Genomic DNA, 19,164 nt, shown 5'->3' with positions numbered 1-19,164 from the left:
ATTTCAAAAAGTGTATTTGTGTCACAGACACGGATATATGAGGGTAAAAATAATTTCTTCACATATTCTATTCAATCATGAGTGTTGCTCATGTCTGGGGAAAAGAATTGTGTAGAAAACACAATCCTTCTCTGCCATACCTCAGAAAGAGTCATGTGTAGAGCAGTTGTGATCTTTTTTAAACAGCATCCCCAGAATCAGAATGTTCGTTACCATGGCAACAATTTTGTGTACTTCCTCAGAGCCCTGCTGGAAGAAGCATATTACTGGAAGAGTATTTTCACGACCTGCTGATTTCCTGTTTACCTCCTAAACATCCACATTACAGGGGCTCTGGGAGCATTAATATCTGAGGTAGGCTGTTGTTTACATGATGTCTTTTTTGTGTTTTCATGTTAACATTTCAGTTTAACTGACATTGTAGCTGTTGTATTTAGCTAATCCTTTCCTCAGTAAGAGTGGTTTCCAGGTTGGGATACAATAGTGTACTCAGTGTGAGAGATGTTTATCTTATCTTGTGAAAGATGTATGATGTTTCTGGTCAACTATTAGTGGTTTTAAACACAGAGGACCACTTTACAGGGATCTCTTGGTTCAGTTACAGTTTCTGCCACTGACATGACAGGTTAATGAAGATCAGTTGGTTGCTTTGTTTCGCTCACTCTGAGGCGGCAGATGCAGCAGTTGAGTCCAACTGCCGGGTTCCCAGGTAGCACTGGCTTATAGGCATATGACTGAACTATGACAGGCTGCAGAACAGAGGGATGAAAGGTATGGAGGGGCACAGGTATGAGAGACACAGACAAAGCCAGAGAAAGTCACAGACACTTTTTTCTCACCGACTGAGAGGAATGACAAGAACCAGAGAGGGACCGAAATAAGAAAGTCCCACAGACCTCGCTGTATTCGATAGAAGAGGTGCAGTGGGTGTGGGGGAGAGATGGGTGGAGGCTGAGAGGAAGGGAGAAGCCCTGACTTATTCTCTCTCATGCAGAGAAAGATTCAAGTAAATGCTGGGATGTGTTTCATGCACACATACATTGCTTTTCAGTATTTCCTGTTTATTTATAGAGTGCAAGTGATGCGCTGTGTCTAATATCTCCAACATGACAATACAAACAAGAGTGGCACTCAGTAAAGCACATAACTCTGCCAAGACCCAACAGTCCACCTATTTAAATTTACTAGATCTGGATCTTTAATTGGATCTGCACCAAATTTCAGACACTCGTAAATATCAGTCCCCTAAATAAGCTTGATTTTTTTCATCAAGATCCATGAATTATTCTCTGAGAAATCAATGAAAATGTTGGACACTGCATTTCCTAATGTTAAAGAAAGTGAAAACTAAAAATCCTGGATCCGCCTTCTGGTCACGATCTGCACCAAAATTTAATCGGTTCTTCCCGAACTCAAAGCACATTCTTACGCCAGGTTTCGTGGAAATCTGTAATGTTGTTTTTGTGTAACCTTTCATGACAAATACAAACAAACAAACAAACAAATAGACATAAACATAACTTCCATGGTGAAGGTTATTTTTAAGTATTGTGCTTTAAATGATTTAAATTCAAGTTATATTAAGCCTTGCAGAAAAATGATAAGATGATTTCATGCAAGAAACTAAAGGAAAAGGAAGGATGTGAAACAATCTAAAGAATAACTTTCCAGGATCAGTGACAATGGATTGAGAGGTTTTTATGTGTGCAGGGCAAGATGAAGAGAAACAAGCCCCCCACCTCCAGGAGAACTGAAATCCAGCATCTGTACGAATGCTACGCCTCAGGCCAGACCACTTTGCCTGCCTGTGACCTCGTCCGGTTCCTCCACGAGAAGCAGATGGAGCTCACAGCAAACCAAGAGACGGCAGAGAGTTTGATTGACAGATATGAGATTGAAGAGACGGGTGAGTGAAGGGAGAACAATGTGACATGTCAGGCTGCATGCTGCTAATTACTATATGGGCAGAGAACATGACTGTATAGTCTTTGAGGACTATAAAGCTTTGTCACGTAATCACACTAATTTAGCTGGAAGAGGAGTTCAGATCTGAGCTCCAGTGGTGTCTGGCAGACAAAGTGATTGGCTGTATCAGCCCAGTGGCAAGAGGCTGAAATGACAGAAGGAAAATGGAGGAATCAGGCACGTCAGTGGACCAGTAGACCAGATGCTGTCTCAGGCCCAGTGCACTGTGGAATCATTTATACAGCCACAAACAGAAAAACTGTCAAAACAACAACACAAAGCTCACAACAACTAGTCGATGCTGCAGCATAACCACACATTTATTCACTACATGGTGCAATCTTTGAGTAAGAGAGGGTATCAAGAAGATTTTTTAAAGCTCATGTAGCACCAGTATACATATACCTTATACTTTATATTTATAGTATTTATAGTATTTATAGTATATATTATTTATATACTCTTGAATCTACAATTGGTTTTAATGTTATCGATTAAACCTTTGCTTTTCCTGCAATGACCTATTAGAAAGGTTTGTTTTAGGCTCAGTAACTTTATGATTCTACAGTTTATGGTCCTTGCATGGAGATGCAGGTAATTTATCTCAAGTTTTTGTGTTTGCAGTTTTGTACCTGTAACTGTTTCAGTGATGTTGCTGATCTTCTGAACTGATTATTTAGTCGGGAGAGATTTACAGTACACCTGGGATACTTTTACTCTTTTGTTATCCAATGTGACTTCGTCTTGACAAAAAACCATTACTGAAAATGTGTCTTTGATAGTTGAAATCATAACCAGTAAAAAAAAGTAGTTTAGATGAATTGGAGACCCGCAATTGTCTGTAGGTGTGAAAGTTAAGTGTGATTGGTTGACTCTGGATATCAGCCCTGTGTCAGGGTGGCAACAATGTCAACTGGGATTATCACTATACTCTTTCTACAACTTTTCTTAGTCCCTTCAGCAGTTCAAGTTTAAATACTTCCAACACTTACATTACCACAAACCTACTTTGTGTCTTGTGCTACTATATTAGCTGGTAAACTTGCTGGATGGTGACCATTGTAAACACTGTGTGCTAAACATCTGCTAAACACCAGCTTGTGCCTTTATGCTTGTTGTCCGTTTGATTGTTTCAATCTGGCAACACTGGGAAAACGTAGTCTGCTTCTGTTTTTAAAACTTTTTTTGCAGTGGGTAAAGGAACTGATGCTGATTCTGACTTGAGTGTTGCTCTGCTCCTTCCTCCTCCTCCAGCCAGAGAAAGCAGGTCCATGACATTTGAGGGATTCCTCAGGTACATGGAGTCCAAAGACTGCTGCGTGTTCGACCAGACCCACAGATCCGTGTACCAAGACATGGATCAGCCTCTCAGCAGCTACTTCATCTCCACATCACACAACACCTACCTGACTGGAGACCAGCTCGTAGGAAAAAGCCACCTCTATGCTTATGTTTGGTAGGAAGTGCAGTACAGCAGAGCCAGAGAACATGACCCCCATTACTCGTCAAAATGAACTTTTAACCTCTTTTTAATCTGTGCCATGTATCAAATTGCACATGGATTAAATTTGACAATCAGCCAACATCAGCTAAATCCTGGATAATGCATCAATCTACTTTTTGATCTCAGTCAAAACAAATGATAAGGTCAATTTAAAAATGATACAGATCTAAAATGCTCCTCCAGTGATCCTCGCTTGAAGGTCTCTCCTCCAAACCTGCATGTGTGTTATCTAGATAATCTAATTTTCCTCTCATGTCATTGACCCACTCTGAGGCAGACAGTGAAACTGCTGTGGTCCTATTATGGGACAATGGAGGTGATTACAAAAGGGGCTGATGGCAGCAGAAGTGCTGTATTTATGGTCCCTGTGAAAGTGCTGAGCGACCTGACTGGTGGGCAGAGTTGAGCGCTCCAACCCAGCAGCCTGGAGGCTCTGGTTTACTTAGATGATGAAAGAGTCACCTCGAGGGGATAGAGGGAAGAGGCAGGGACCAGGGGATGTTTTTTATTTATTCCTCAAGCCCACAGGTGGAAGAGTGAAGAAAGTAAAATAACATGATTCACAAAATCCTTGTGAAATGTGGAATTGGCAAGTGAGAAATGAGGAGTGAGCATTAGATGACTGACAATGACTTATTAGCTTAAAATGGGGATCCTGGCATTGCTTACTCTGCTACCCCACCCCCCACCCCCTTGTTTCTATATTTAGAAACAAGAAATACATACACAGGAAATGTATTATATAATTATTATTTCCTGAAATGATTGCAAAAACCGTAAACAAAATATTCATACCACTGTAATGTCACAAACATTAAAGCATATAGCTGATCAACCTAGCTTAGCATTAAGAATAGAAGCACAGGGACACAGTTCCCCTGTCTCTCTAAAGTTGCTCTATACTGTTCATGCTAATTTGACAAAGGAGCAGTTTTTGCCGGGTGTTTTTGTCCCGTATGTACCAACTGTACTGGAGGACGGCTCAGGCTGCAGCTTTCTGTCAGAACCTGACTGAGCACAAGAGAAAAACCATCAAGTCTGACCGTAGACCCCGATTACCGACACGTGCAGTGCAAGAAATCAAGTAGAAAGCCCAGCCAACGTGACCAAACCCAAATATCATTCCAATCATTTTAGTCAGAACCTAGCCTGACTCGTCAGGTCCAGATGGATCCTAATGGACTCGGGTCTGGTACCCAAACACTAAACTGTGTATGCATTAGCTGTAGATAGCTCACACGTATGCAGTGTCAAGCCTCAGGGGAGTGACTACAATGTTTGACAACAAATAAACCTTCTTTACCTTTCAGTTTGTGTATTGATTAGACAATCCCGGTGCACTGTGTTAGTGACATTTAAATTAAGGCATATTGAACATTTGGGATAACTGTTCCCCCTGTTTCCAGTCTTTATGCTAAGCTAGTTGTTTCCCACCTCTAGCTGCAGACTGAACACTAAGACGTGAGTGGTTTGTTTTTTCTTCATCTACTTTTCTGTAGATCCTCCATTCTCTGAAATGCATTAAACAACTACAATATAAAACTTTGACTATGCTAAACAACACTCATAAAGCAGTTATATTGTAAAATGTACAATTAAGAATGAAACGATTGTTGTGACATTTCTGTCACTCTAGAAAAACACAACTGAGATTAGAGGTATAGTCTCTCACAACTTACATGGACCTGTGTGTTGTTATTTCAATATTAAACAGAAATAAACTGGTAGAAAAGGCTGGATTAGTTCAAAGTTAAAGGGTGATATACCGTTGCATCAGAGTTGCAAGAAAATGTATCATTGCATTGGGATTAACAGAAAGATTTTTCTTACATATCTTATATATTCTATACTATATAAACCTGACCATACTATTTATCTAAACAAATGGAAATGGGACAGCAAAAGCTGTTGTAAGAAATAATTATATTTCAGTGTTATTATAGATTATTCAGATACAATTTGTATGGATGTTGTTGTGATGACTCGAACTATGAAAGATTTTGTGTTGGAGAGAAAATTGCTTAGTTGTTTTTTCTCCGCTTCCCTTTTCATTTCTCACACAGTACATTAGACGTACTTTTTATAGCCTCTCCACAGCTAAGTATCTCTGTATGTATATTCATGTGCGTGTGTGTGTGTGTGTGTGTGTGTGTGTGTGTGTGTGTGTGTGTGTGTGTGTGTGTGTGTGTGTGTGTGTGTGTGTGTGTGTGTGTGTGTGTGTGTGTCACAGTGCTCTGAGGAAAGGCTGTCGCTGTCTGGAGATTGACTGCTGGGATGGGTCAGATATGGAGCCTGTCGTCTACCACGGCCACACCCTGACCACAAAGATTCTCTTTAGGGATGTCATCAAAACAGTGGAGCAACATGCCTTCGAGGTAACATCACACACCATGTTACAGGGCCTGTATTTCCTCGAGTGCTGCCCCAGGCATCGACCTCACTGTCCACCGTGATTGAGCTGCATTTGCTCTGATAGTAAAGCTTTTCTTGCAATTCTCTGTGTCAAGGTTGATGTTAATTGTTAGAAATAGGGGATTGAATCATTTATTTTAATCAGGTATTATTTCTTGACAGGTGTCTGCCTTCCCGGTGATCCTGTCTTTGGAAAACCATTGCTCCCAGGAGCAGCAAGAGGTCATGGCCCAGTACCTCATCTCTATCCTGGGGGAGAAGCTGCTGAGAGCTCCCTTGGATCATCTGACCACTGGAGACCTCCCGAGCCCAAATGTAAGACTCAGAGGAAGCAATGGCTATCTGAATATGAAGTTGAATGTGTGTTTAATGTTTGAGCCGCTGGTGCATATAGAGAAATGATGGTGTTTCTACGCACGGATCCTCATCATCTGTCATGTAGCACAGGAAATAAGGGAAAACGAGACCTTTTCATCGGCACAGAGGGCCTCATTAGTCCCTCTCTGAGGCTTCCTTTGCCTCTCTCCTCCTCCGGGGCGCTGGGGTGGACGTCTGCGAGCCTCTTTAATCTCGCGGAATTTCACTAAATCTAACGTGAAGCGATTGATCCCAAGAAGTGTCCATCATTTTGAACATGCTTAAGCACTTGAGCGGATTCTTCATTTAGATTAATCTGAAACAGGAGCAGTCTGTTGAATATGACGAGGAGGATGAAAAGGTTTTTCTCTGAGAGTGTGTTTCTCTGCTGCCTCTGACTTGTGCTACTTTTACTGCAAAAATGAGTTATAGTTATAGTTTTATCCTGACTGTGCATACAATATATCTCCCCCATGTATATATATATATTTATCTTTCAGGAAGGGTGGGCTTACATAGGAGCCTCAGAGCTTTTTAGTCTGAACACCCAGCAATGCTGAGTTAGTGTCACATCCATGCAGCTTCACACAAATTAGTTACCACCCAATTATGTCAGCTGAACCAACACAATGCCTTGAAGTTTTCATTGCTTTCCCACTCAGAGATCACGGGCACAAGCGGCCAAAATGACTTTTCTCTTTTCTCTGTCGGGGGGGGGGGCTGGACTCAGCCTATGAGATAGAGTAAAGAGTTCAGACATCCGGAGGGAGCTTGGAGTTGAACCACTGCTCCTTTATGTCGAAAGGGGACAGAAGGCGTTGTTTGGGGATCTAGTCATGATGACTCCTGGGCAGCTACCACTGGAGGTTTACTGGGCAAATAATCTGGGCAACAGGTAGGAGACCCAGGGGAAAACCCAGAACTCATTGGAGGGATTACATATCCAATCTTGCCTGGTAACGCCTCGGGTACCCCCAGGACTAGGTGGAAAGCGTGGCTAAGGAGAAGAATGTCTGGGGTACCCTACTTAGCCGGCTACCTCCGCAACCCGAGCTCGGATTAGCAGAAGACAATGGATGGATGAATACAATGTTAAACTGTATAAATATTTGGGATTATAAGCATTGTATGATAGCAGATGAAGTCAAGGTCTCAAACTTAACCAGAATTTAAAAACCAGTGAGAAGAAGTGAGTCTTTAGCAATGATTTAAATGTTGCTAAAGGGTCTGAGCAGTTCTGACGTGAAGAGGTAAACTGTTTCAGAGCAGACACTGCAAAGACCCAGGCCTCACCTTTATTTTTCATCACCTTTATGAAGCATCAGGTTGGTCGACCTCGGTGCTCGGAATGGAGTATGAAGGTGCAAATGTTCAACTAAAAACATCGGTGCTACTGCCCATTTGAAAGCTTAAAATTGAGCAAAAATAAGGCTGTTTACTGGTGTAATGTGATGGAATTCTCTTCAAGAACCTCATGTGTAATCCTAAATTACACCAACATAAGCAAAGCCTCTATCCCTCTATCCCTCTATCCCAGACTGTATCATTTTGTGTAACGGCAATGAAAAATGAAAGCGTGCAGAGCCAAAAGAAGCTCTGAAGCTTGTAATTTCCAAACTATATGGACTCTTATTGGTTGTTAATGTCGACAGAGCTGTAATCATTTTTGCATATTTTGCCTGTGCATGCAGTATGTGTGACTTCCTGTGGTGTGGATCACCATAGAGCTGCTTCCAAATGCAAGACCTGACTTTTTTTTTTACTTTTAGCATATTGCTGCTCATCTGCGGAGAGAGACCTATAGATTACCAACAGATTTGGAGCTGCGGTGGTGAAATGCAGCAGCAGATGTGTGGTTCAGTGATTCGATAGACCTGCTGCTTTTTCCTTCTTTATAATGGGATACCCGGCTGTGTGATGTGAATGTATCTAAAAGACTTTGTGTCAAACCATGAGGGTGGTTTTCTTTCCTCCATCTTTATCCAGGAGTGTGTTCTTTCAGTTTGAGAGCAGGACTTCACGTTCAGATTTTGCAATGCTTTTACTCAAAGCCCTTCACTTGCACTCAAATAACCCCTGCTTGTGCTCAGATTTTAGTTGTCAACACCTGAAATTCTATTGATCAGGGAATTTTGACAGAATTTTTTTTATTTTTTATTGGAAATTAAAAAGACCAACAGCAAGAGCAGATGTTTCACGCGGGCACAGAAGCAGCATGACAGCGAGGAAAAGAGCTGAAGCTGGAGCACAGGAAGTCCAAACAACAAAATATCTGAGTGCAAGCGCACAGTTTGAGCACAAGCAGAGCAAATCTTAGCCCCTGCTTGTGCTTAGATTTGCCAGGTGTAGTGTTACAAAATCTAAGCACAAGCAGGCGCAGGCTTTTGGGTGAAAGCATTACACAATGTGAATGTGAAAACACATCTATGTGATGCTTTTATGAGTTGGATGTAAATGTGTGTGCCAAGATAACCCAACATTTATTTATTTTGATGTGAATTCATACCAAAGTATATGTGTGTTTGTGGGGACGCCAGGACCTGAAGTATAAAATCCTCATCAAGAATAAAAAGCTCAAGCCTCAGAATAGGGCAGAAGATGCATCAGGGACAGAGATAGAGGAGAGCGTAGATGAAAGCGAGGATGACGATGAGGAGGATGAGGAGGACGAGGAGTTTCAATCCACGTCAAAGTTCTGGTGTCCGAGAAAGGCAGGGCCAAAGAAGAAAGTAAGTCAGGGAGGGCAAGAACAGGTTGAGACACAGAGAGATTTTGGATGAAAAGGAAGTATTTAAATGCGAACTATTTGTTGTTGTTTGGTGAATGTTATCTTTGGTTTGTCTTTCTCTCTATCCTAAAATGATTAGAAGGAGGTGGTGGTGGCCAAAGCTTTGTCTGACTTGGTCATATACACGAAGTCGGTGAAGTTTTTCAGCTTCAGTTACTCTAAGGACAATCAGACCTGCTACGAGAATACGTCTACGGCAGAGAAGAAAGCACACAAGCTAGCCAGAGCCTCAGGTAAACTGTCACTTATTGATTTGAAATCATGACACAAGGGAAATGAGCATTTTTTGACAGAGTGTAATTGATTGCAAATATTAGAAAATATCATTTTGATGAGCCCAGCGGATTCACATGATTTATTATCACATTGAGCTGAAAGTCCCTCTTTTGACAAGAAATGCAATTACACCCAAGGCCATAAACCTCCACAATAGTAAATGCATATTCAACATGACATATACGACATAGGGGAGTACAATTCAGGAAATGAGGCAGAAATAGTCCCACTGTTGGGGAAGTAAAAAGAGCCCACAGAGGTTTGGATCAACTGATAATCAGTTAAACTGTCATCACTCTGCTGTGCGGCAGTATATTGGAGAAACACAGTGATGTAGAGTAATGAAATCTGTTTCTGCTGAGGAGAAATGAAACTTCTCAGACACTAAGACACATTATGAGCTGGTTAGCCTGGTTGTCAGGGATGATGAACAGCCTCATCTACTGTGAAGCTATAAAAAAAAAAACTGTAGTCTCTTGTCATTGTCAAACCCCGCAGGGAAACGATCACATACAGGCAGTGGCTGCGGTTTTTTCCAATTCTATCCAGAATGAAGATAGTTATTCAGGAGCGGAAACCCGATCCATTTGACACTTGATCACTAGAATGATCTCATTTACAGGATCCTGTTTCCGCTGATGAAATAAAAAAGCTAAAATGTCTTCGACAAGGCCCAACAGTCTCTTTAAATTCAATCAAGCTGCACCACACAGTCATAGTTATTGGTTCCCCAAATGCAATATTTTTCAACAAGACCTATGAATTATTCCCTGGGAAATCAAAGAAAATGTTGAAAAATGCCCATCTCACACAAGAAATCCAGAACTGCAGCAAATTAATAGGTTCCTCTCTGACCTATACTATATCCTAAAATGTGTTTTAGTTTAATCTTGCTTACAAGCCAACAAACAAAAGAACAGGGGTGAAAACATAACCTCCTTGGCTGAGCTAAATATAGACTTGTTTTCACAGGATCACAGCGTTACATCGTCACTGGGAACAAGTCAGAATGAACTCATGAACCCTCATTAACACGTATGTGTGAGAGGAGACGTCTGACCTTTTTCAACTTTGCGTGTCGACTCTCTCAGGTGCAGATTTTGTTCGGCACAACCAGAAGTTCCTGAGCAGGATTTACCCAGCGGCCTTCAGGACGTCTTCGTCCAATTACAACCCTCAGGAGTTTTGGAACGTGGGCTCTCAGCTTGGTGAGTCGGAGAGAGACAGAGAGTCGATGCCTCTGTATAAAAGGGCAGAGAGCACACAACACACACATGACTGTGTGTACGATAAGTATTGTTGTAACCTGGCAACAATACAGATTTTAACATCTTTTGCTGAACCTTTACAGATTTACATAAGTAGAAAGTTAGAGCAAAATGTTTTGTAGTGAATGTGGTATTATTTTATATACAGTTATGAAAGATGGTAGAAGTCATGGAAAGGGTTATAAATCATTTAATTAAATTCATTAAATTCAATTAATTGGACCTAAGTAGTAAATATCCTCATGAAATAATAAATAGATTAATTATACATACATTAACCCAAATAAATAAAACTAAACTGCTAAAAATATTAGTGTTTAATTTCTTGATATATAAATTGGCAATAAAATAATTTCTTCAAAAGTTATAACCATATATAATTGATAATAAATGGCAACTTTAAAAGGGGCAATGACATTTCCCTGAAGCTCTTCATACATTCTGTCAAACCATGTATCGGTTTGGGTTGAAAGTAAAACCCTGAAAATATCAATCAATCAAAACAACATAAAAAAAGGAATTTTGCTATAATTTGATGGTTCACTTTAAAAAGAAATCAAAAATTTCTAGACACATACAAAACAATCAACACAATCCATTATGAGCTTATGAGATGGAGTGAAATGAAGTGCTGAAACTGTCAAACCTTAAAGGGAACAAATTGACTAAATGTCCTGTAGATCATCAGAGAAAAGAACATTTCCTTCCAGTCCACAGCCCGAACCACCACCTCATCTGTCTTTTCACAGGGACTCGTCCTCATCACACCTTTTCCAAATCACTTTGCACCCTCCTCGATGTATTTATTTATATATTGCATCAACGTCTGGGTGCGAATTTATTTAAATTTTGTGCAACGATTATTATTTAAGCATCCAGCATGAGGACTAGGTTTCACTCCAGCACATGACATACAGTACCTGTGCATCATTCACCCACAAGCTCAAAGTCTCCACCCCCTGGCCAGTGTCCCTGTCACTCACTCTGCCTTCACACATCCTCTTCATCCATCACCATCAATCAACCACTGACGCTGATGCAGTGCTGTGCTGATCGATAAGCAGACTGAGGCTGGTACAGAGCAGCAGCCTGGATGATCAGTTCCTCTCACATGAGTAGAACCTGGGATCCTGTGAAATGCATGGAAGATGTACGCATTGCAATGTGTTAGCGAGGACAAAATTAAATATTTGCATTATTGATGTTATTCCAGGCGAACCATAATTCATCAGCACAGCTCTGCAGCACACATGGCGACACTCGAGCGTTGGCACTGCAGAAAAACCCCACTCCACATGCTCTCACTGCAGTTACTGACTTTGAACACCTCCCTGATGCAATAAACACCATTGTTGTGTAAACATTTGGAGTCTTTGTGTAGTTTAGCTCCCTTCTGCAGAAAAGACGGATCATCTCATGCAGCTCATTTTATTTTTAACAAGCTTTGGTCTTTAGTTTGTTTTGTTGCCTCTGCTCTGTGGCTCCTCGCTATCTTCGTTCCAACACTGTCCCGTGTTGTTTTGCAGTGGCTCTCAACTTCCAGTCTCTGGGCCTGCCTATGGACCTTAATAATGGCCGTTTCCAGGACAACGGGGGCTGCGGGTACACCCTGAAGCCGGCCGTGCTCATGTCCAGTGAGACGAGCTTTGATCCCGGCTGTAACCAGCACTCGAAAGCCACACGCCTGCTGCTCAAGGTACAGAGCATTGGACACTGCGTAATCCACACAGGGGGGGATTTATGGATTTAAGGTGTAATGTTAGAGGACTCTGTGTGCATGTGCGCTTTACAGGCATATAAATGTCTATGCTGCACAATCTAGGCCATTGTGTAGTGAAGCTCATTTCACTCCTCGCCCCCCCCCCCCCCCCCCCCCCCAGATAAATGCTTTCCTGTCGGATGCTGTGAACCAACAGTGATTTAAAACTCCCTGAGAGTGTCTGCGTTTAATGAGATTATCTCTGTCAGAAAGTAAAGGGAGAGGAGAGAGACGGGCGATCTAACGCCGTCACTTTCAGGTTCCAATTAAGAAATCGCCCCTTTTCAAAGAGTAGTAGCAGCACTTTGTCTTACACGTGACAAAGGGTGAAGACAGTCACACTGAGTTACAGCTTTTCAGTTTCCCCATGACAACGACAGTCACACATATGATAAGGCCAGTCATGAAAAATAACTATTTTCGCTCATATGCAGAAGATAATGGTAGGATTCAAAGATATACAGGACTTTGTACAGTAAGGACAATATGTGGAACTGCCTGTGATCACGTGGGAGTCGCAGCAGACGAGGGAGACGAGGGAACGTCTCATGATCATAACAACTTGTGAATCATAGTGAAAAAACTTCATAAACTGAATTGGTCACTGTTTTGGGATCTGTCTCCACCACAATACAACACCTGGGACCACATATAATTTTACTACGTCCTGGTTTTTATTTAGATCTACACCAAGTTCCACACACACTCATAAATATCAGTCTCCTAAACATGGCAGATTTTTTTCATCAAGATTCATACAGCCGAGGGTGGCTGTGGCTAAGGGGGCAGAGTGGTCATCCTCTAACCAGAAGGTCGGCAGTTCGATCCCAGTCTTCCCCATCTGCATGCCGAAGTGGGCTATATAAATACAGACAGTACAACATTCCCTGAGAAATCAATGAAAATGTTGAAAAAGTCTGTGTTAAAGAAATTCCCAGAGCCACACCCTCTCATAAAAACTTTTGACAGCAAGGTCTTAAACACGATTTTAGTTCGGCTGATGTTTTAGACCGAAAGCAAATTATCATAAGTGCATCCAAACTTGACTGGTACAGGAGCAGGATGTCATCAAAGCTGCAGCGAGTCTCTCTTAAATGGCTAAAAGCAAAGTTCTACAGTAAAGTGCTTCATATTGTTTTGTTCTTTTCTGTCAAGGTGTAGAGTGGAGTGGGTTCACAGATTTACAGCGTCATTGCTGCTCATGGAAAGGTTAAAAACAAAAAATAGAGTTATGTTTTCACCCCTGTCTGAGTGTCTGAGTGTTTAGTTGTCTGCAGGACTACACAAAACCTCGGAATGGATTTTCACAAAAAGTGTTGGAAGGATGGGACAACAGTCTAGATACAACCCATTTCATTTTGGTGTGGATCGGGACAAAGGGACAGATCGAGGAATTTTTCATCACTTCCTTAAACTTTGCGAGATAGGATGTTTATGTTGACATTTGTTGATTATTTCAAAAGAGTTTATGGGAATTGTTGGGCCTCGGTGAGTGTGACTGCAATTACCTCCTTTGGGTCTGGGTGCTGTTAGAAAATGCATGCAGATCACAAAACCTGAACAAATAAAACCTAAATTATTTGCATTGCTAGTAGGCAATGAGAAACATCCTTTTGTCATCTTGGTAAACTGACTTCTAAACTGTTTTCTGATGTTTCAGCTGGATCCAGTGATGCATCATGGGTTATTTTTTCTCTTTCCACTTCTATGTGTTGCTTTAAAAAGTCCCTCTACTTTAAGTATTGGCTCTGCTTTACCTGTGATAGTGAAAACTTCATGATGATGATGATGTGCAGTTAAATATAAGCACTTGAGACGCGGCCACACACACACACTCACACACACACACACACACACACACACACACACTGCCTGACATATGTGCTGTGCTCGATTTTTGGCTGCCCTGGGGGAAAAACACACTTATTTATTCACATCATCACTATGTATTATTCGATCACTTCAGGGAAAATCCTGCCATTTTGCCTCAGCTCTCGACTCGGTGGTAATCAGTGTCATCAGCAGCATTCAGTGTTGTGACTTGGTCGGATTTTCAATATTTAAACATTCAATTATTCATCGGCTGTGGAAAACAATATTTCCCCTTGAGTTTTAATGAGTTTATTTATCATCAAACTGTCTAAGGAATTTCCTGTTTTCAGATCCTGAATCCAAACAGCTACACGTTTGTATACATGGACTGCTGAGTATTTGTGGCATGACTTTAAGAGAGGGACTGTAATTTTGGGCCGGACACTGTAAAGCTCCATCAGAGCCAAGTGGGGCGTGTCATGATAAGTACCAGCAGGTCTGTGTTTGATCGGGGGCTGAGGAAGGGAAGGCTCAGTGTGAGAGGACTGCAGATCAGCCTCTCTCCGCGCATAATTACAGCTCTCCCCTCTGTTCCTCTTTACTCTTACCGCCTCTCCTGTTTTACCTTCTATTGTTTATTCCTGGAAATCTTGGATTCTTACACGCCCCTAATGTGACTCTCCATATCGTCTGTGTGTGTGTGTGTGTGTGTGTGATTACCTGCAGGTGATCAGTGGCTCCAACCTTCCTGTTCCCCGGAGCGGCAAAGCTCTGGACCCCTTCGTCAGAGTGGAGATTAATGGGATTGCATCTGAACCCCGCAAAAAAAACACACACACTGTCAAAAACAATTGTAAGTACTGAATTGCAAACTGGGGAGTTTATATAGGTTTTGTTAGAGCATCTCAAGAATCAGCTTGACTGGATCAGCTCAGGTGTCTTCTGAGTTTGGATCATAGACTGTATGTAAAGATGGAAGACACGACAGCACTGTGAAGCCAAAGTGCCTCAATCGTCACCTGGTGGCCAGCTGCAGTATAGGGGATAAACCCTCCCTCCTCCATGTTAGTAGATGGGACAAACTAAATAGTCACAGTGCACACAAGTGGACATGGTTTCAGTCCTTTTAGGTAGTTCCTATCACACAAATTGTATCTGTAAAATTTTGACATGAATATGGGGCTCAAGACATTTCTGCACAACATTTCATGGTAATCCTTTGAAAAGACTTTTCACTTAACGACAAAAACGTTGATAGTAGCACTTGAGGTAAAATCATAGGATCACTAAAGTCAGTCACGTTCTGACATCTCCATACATGCAAATATAAAAGACATATGGAAACAAGTGCCAGCATAACATAGTACAATGTAAACCTCCAAGAGAAAACATGGAAGCCAACTAAGCTGGATTCTTGTCATTTTTCTATGACGGCAGACATTTTCAATTTCTGTAAGTTCCTCTTTTTCTTCCTTTTAAAACTCTTTCCTGATAAGCTGCGGTTGGGCTTCAGAGGAGAAATGTGCTGATGAAATTCTTCAAAATGTAGAAGTGCTTTTCCTTTGAAGGGAACTCTGTCACACATTATTTGCCACTAAGACTGGAAACATGGAGCCGACAGTCACTGCGCCAGTTGGATCCTCACACATACAAAGATTGTTCTGAATTATCTCGTCTCCGTATCACCAACGTTCATAATGACTGGGACTAGTTTATTGGTTTGTGATGATAACTATGAAAATTACTGTTTGAGTCTCAAATTTTAAGACTGTAACTATAATCAGACTTTCAAGTGCGGAGGCTTATTCCTCAGCTGTCGAGGGTTTAGAAGGACCTCTCATATTTTAGGTGGATCAGCCTTAAACACGCAGTCTGTCGCCTTTAATTTGGAGCCAGCATTTTCAAAAACGTACTTAAGACCCAAACATAACATTAAGAGATACAGTGTTGAAGGGCTGCTGATGAAAACAGACAAAGATGGAGAGAAGGAGAGAAAAAAAGAGGAGATAGTAAAAAGTCCTGGAGGGTGCAGAGCATGGGTATAAATCATAAAATCATTTCACACTATGAAAGAGATGAGGTAACTTGTGAATACAAATGAATGTGGATAGAAAAGAAAACTGAGGAACTTGGGCAAATTGCTTTGAATCAGAAATGAGTTGTGAATCACAGCAGACTCCTGAGTTACCTTCGTGTTCTCTTCTCATTTTCATGTATTATCCATGGACATTTACCTCATTACTGTATTTAATTTGGTCTTTTTTACATAAGTAAATTTTTTTTCAGGTACTTTTCACTTTTACTTCACTACATATATCAGCAAATAACTGTACGTTCTACTGTTTTACACTGTGTTACACTTAAAACAAATTCAGAAGAGGCCATTGCTGAGATCCAGCCATTAATTAATATGTCAATCAATAATAATTAATCAATGCAACTATTGTCAGTAGCATCATCTGCAGCATTATTTATTAATATCTGTCTGTATTATTGGTGTATTAAAGAGAATGTACATTAGGCCCAGTTAATGATGCAGTAGACCGTTGCATTAGGGAATAGGAAACACTGAGGCAGAATCGTAAAGTTCAATCCATCCATCCATTGTATACACCACTTATCATGTTGAGGGTATTGGAGCTGGAGCCAATCCCAGCTGACATTGGCAGAGAGGCAGGTCACCAGCGCATCATAGGGCAGAATAATGTTGCAGCTTGGAAATAAAACACAGATGCTAAGATTCTCATTTTCTGTGTGTTTGTTACTATTGGATACTGAGCCCTGAATGGCCCACATAGTGCTGTCCATAGATGCCCTGTATGAATCTGTGTGTGAATGGCAAAAACTGTTCTGTAAAGTGCTTTGAGTGGTCATCAAGACTAGAAAAGAACTATATCAATACAGACCAGCTACCATTCACCATATAATTTAACAAACAAATACATGTGATCCATTATCAGTGTAAAACATTTATTATAGAAACTAAACCCATCAATTGTTCTTGGTTGTAATAATCTGGTGAATTGTGGTTACAGCTCTGACTCCTCACTGGGACACCGACATGAACTTCAACATCAGCGTCCCCGAGCTCTGCCTCGTCCGCTTCTGTGTGCGAGATCAGACCGGCTTCCTCAGTAGTGACTTTGTGGGCCAGTACACTCTGCCCTTCAGCAGCCTGAAGAAAGGTGAGTCACAGAGACGTGGAGAGTGGCAGCGGGTGAGGGTTGGGGGGGGGGGGGGGGGAGTAAAAACAAAAGAGCTAAATTACATCAGGTGACATTGTGTGACCATTATTGTATTTCCCTTCAGTCACCGTGTCAGCGTTACTGAAGGTTGGTCTCTGCTCTGTGCTCCAGTTTGTCTTAAAAAGCTCCTGAGTGTGTGCATACATATAAGATGCTCATGTATTTAACAATTTTTTCTTTTTTCACCTCCAGGCTACCGCTGGGTACCTCTCCTGTCCCGAGACGGATGCAGTCTGGATCCAGCCTCCCTCTTTGTCTTTGTCTGGTATTCCTAAAAACAGACTCCCTCTCTCTTACACACAGTTACACACACACACACACACACACACACACACACACACACACACACAAAGAAGCGTGGCTGATGCAGCAACAACAAACAATAATAAATAAATAAATCAAAAAAAGCTCAGTTTCCCTCAGTTATAAATACCAGTTTTATTGTGAGAAAAGTCTTTTTCTACAGCGTGCACAGTGAGCTGCAGAGGAAAATACCATCAGGTTCTGACAGGGCTCAGAAGACAAGAACGAAGATGACACATTTCTATTACGGAATTAATAATAGATGCAGTCTAATTGCAGTTATTGAGGTGGGGTTGATCACACATGAGACGATCTTATACCCCAACCATGGGATAGTGATGCTTTCAGGTTCCAAAACAATACATTTTATATTAAAGCTGGGGTAAGTGATATTAAGTCAATACACTTTGTCAAATTCTGATAAAAGCACCTCACACCTCCACTAGCTGTACATTCTGTGTATGTGCTGGAAAAGAATCTGGTTTAAATAAACAGCCCTGGCTCTGGATTTGGGAAAAGAAGAGAGCGTGACTCCCTCAACACCTAGGCCCTGTACACACCTGGTATTAACATGTGGTTCCTGTGATCCGATCACAAGCAGACACCTCTAACTACAGGTGTACATGTACCAGAAAAGGAGCATGTCACCGTCTCCTCCAGGAGCTGTGTCTGGATGACGGTGGGTGGTTTGATCACCCGCTAGCTCCGATTGGTGCCAGGACCTGACTCGTGGCTTTCCTGACATCACTTCACACAAATGATTCACTGTAGTTCAAATATGTCAACTGGAGCGATAGACGCAAATGACACGATGGACACGAAATCTGTATTTATCGTGTTGCACATTGGGGCGGAAGATGCAAAATTTGGAAGCGACTACTGTTGGACTTCAGGTAACGAAATCATGAAGACTCGCGTGAACATCGAAGAGCTGTGAGGCCACCAGGAGTTTCCTACAGAGGGCCCTGTGTGCTGCGGCCACCACAAACACCGGTGGTGTAGCGTTAACGGTTCATCAGCCGGTCATTTTTGTCTACAGATAAAGTTAATGTTTGTGATCCAATGCAAACTTGTTGAGATCAGTGGTAACGCACGTGCCGTTCCCCAGAATCAGTTACAGCACCTTTGAGGCTGAAATTGATGAGTCACACCGGGATACATTCACACTCCATGAACATTCCGATGAGCGAGTAGCAGCCAGTGTTTTCTGTTCCAAGCCTGCCGCCCTGTGAGAGAGCCAACAGGGAATAATATAAATAGCTTTCACAGAGGTATATACATTATTGAGCCAGATCCAGTGCAGGGGCGTCTATTTCCATCTGCGTTCATCACTGAGTACTGTGAATGAGGAGGAGGAGAGCACGGGTCAGCAGGCCTGTCAGGAGGAGGATGGCATTTAGACCTGCCTCAGCCTTGGAAGAGGCCATGTGGATGTGTGTGGATGTGTGGATGTGTGTGTGTGTGTGTTTTTTTCA

General features: G+C 41.8%; 1 protein-coding gene across 1 annotated transcript; it reads left to right on the top strand.

Annotated features, from left to right (window-relative positions):
• Positions 1–1,716: 1,716 nt before the first annotated feature.
• On the top strand, positions 1,717–17,740 carry LOC117763536 (1-phosphatidylinositol 4,5-bisphosphate phosphodiesterase zeta-1-like). Its single transcript, XM_034588736.1, has 10 exons — positions 1,717–1,906; positions 3,220–3,421; positions 5,700–5,844; positions 6,044–6,196; positions 9,106–9,259; positions 10,394–10,510; positions 12,097–12,266; positions 14,868–14,994; positions 17,177–17,326; positions 17,579–17,740. Exons 1-10 carry the CDS (start codon positions 1,717–1,719, stop codon positions 17,659–17,661), a joined length of 1,491 nt encoding a protein of 496 aa, XP_034444627.1. The 3' UTR covers positions 17,662–17,740.
• The last annotated feature ends 1,424 nt before the right edge of the window (positions 17,741–19,164 follow it).

Source organism: Hippoglossus hippoglossus, chromosome 6, assembly GCF_009819705.1.
Source record: "Hippoglossus hippoglossus isolate fHipHip1 chromosome 6, fHipHip1.pri, whole genome shotgun sequence".
NCBI classification, from domain to species: domain Eukaryota; kingdom Metazoa; phylum Chordata; class Actinopteri; order Pleuronectiformes; family Pleuronectidae; genus Hippoglossus; species Hippoglossus hippoglossus.
This window is presented reverse-complemented; position numbering and strand designations above follow the sequence as displayed.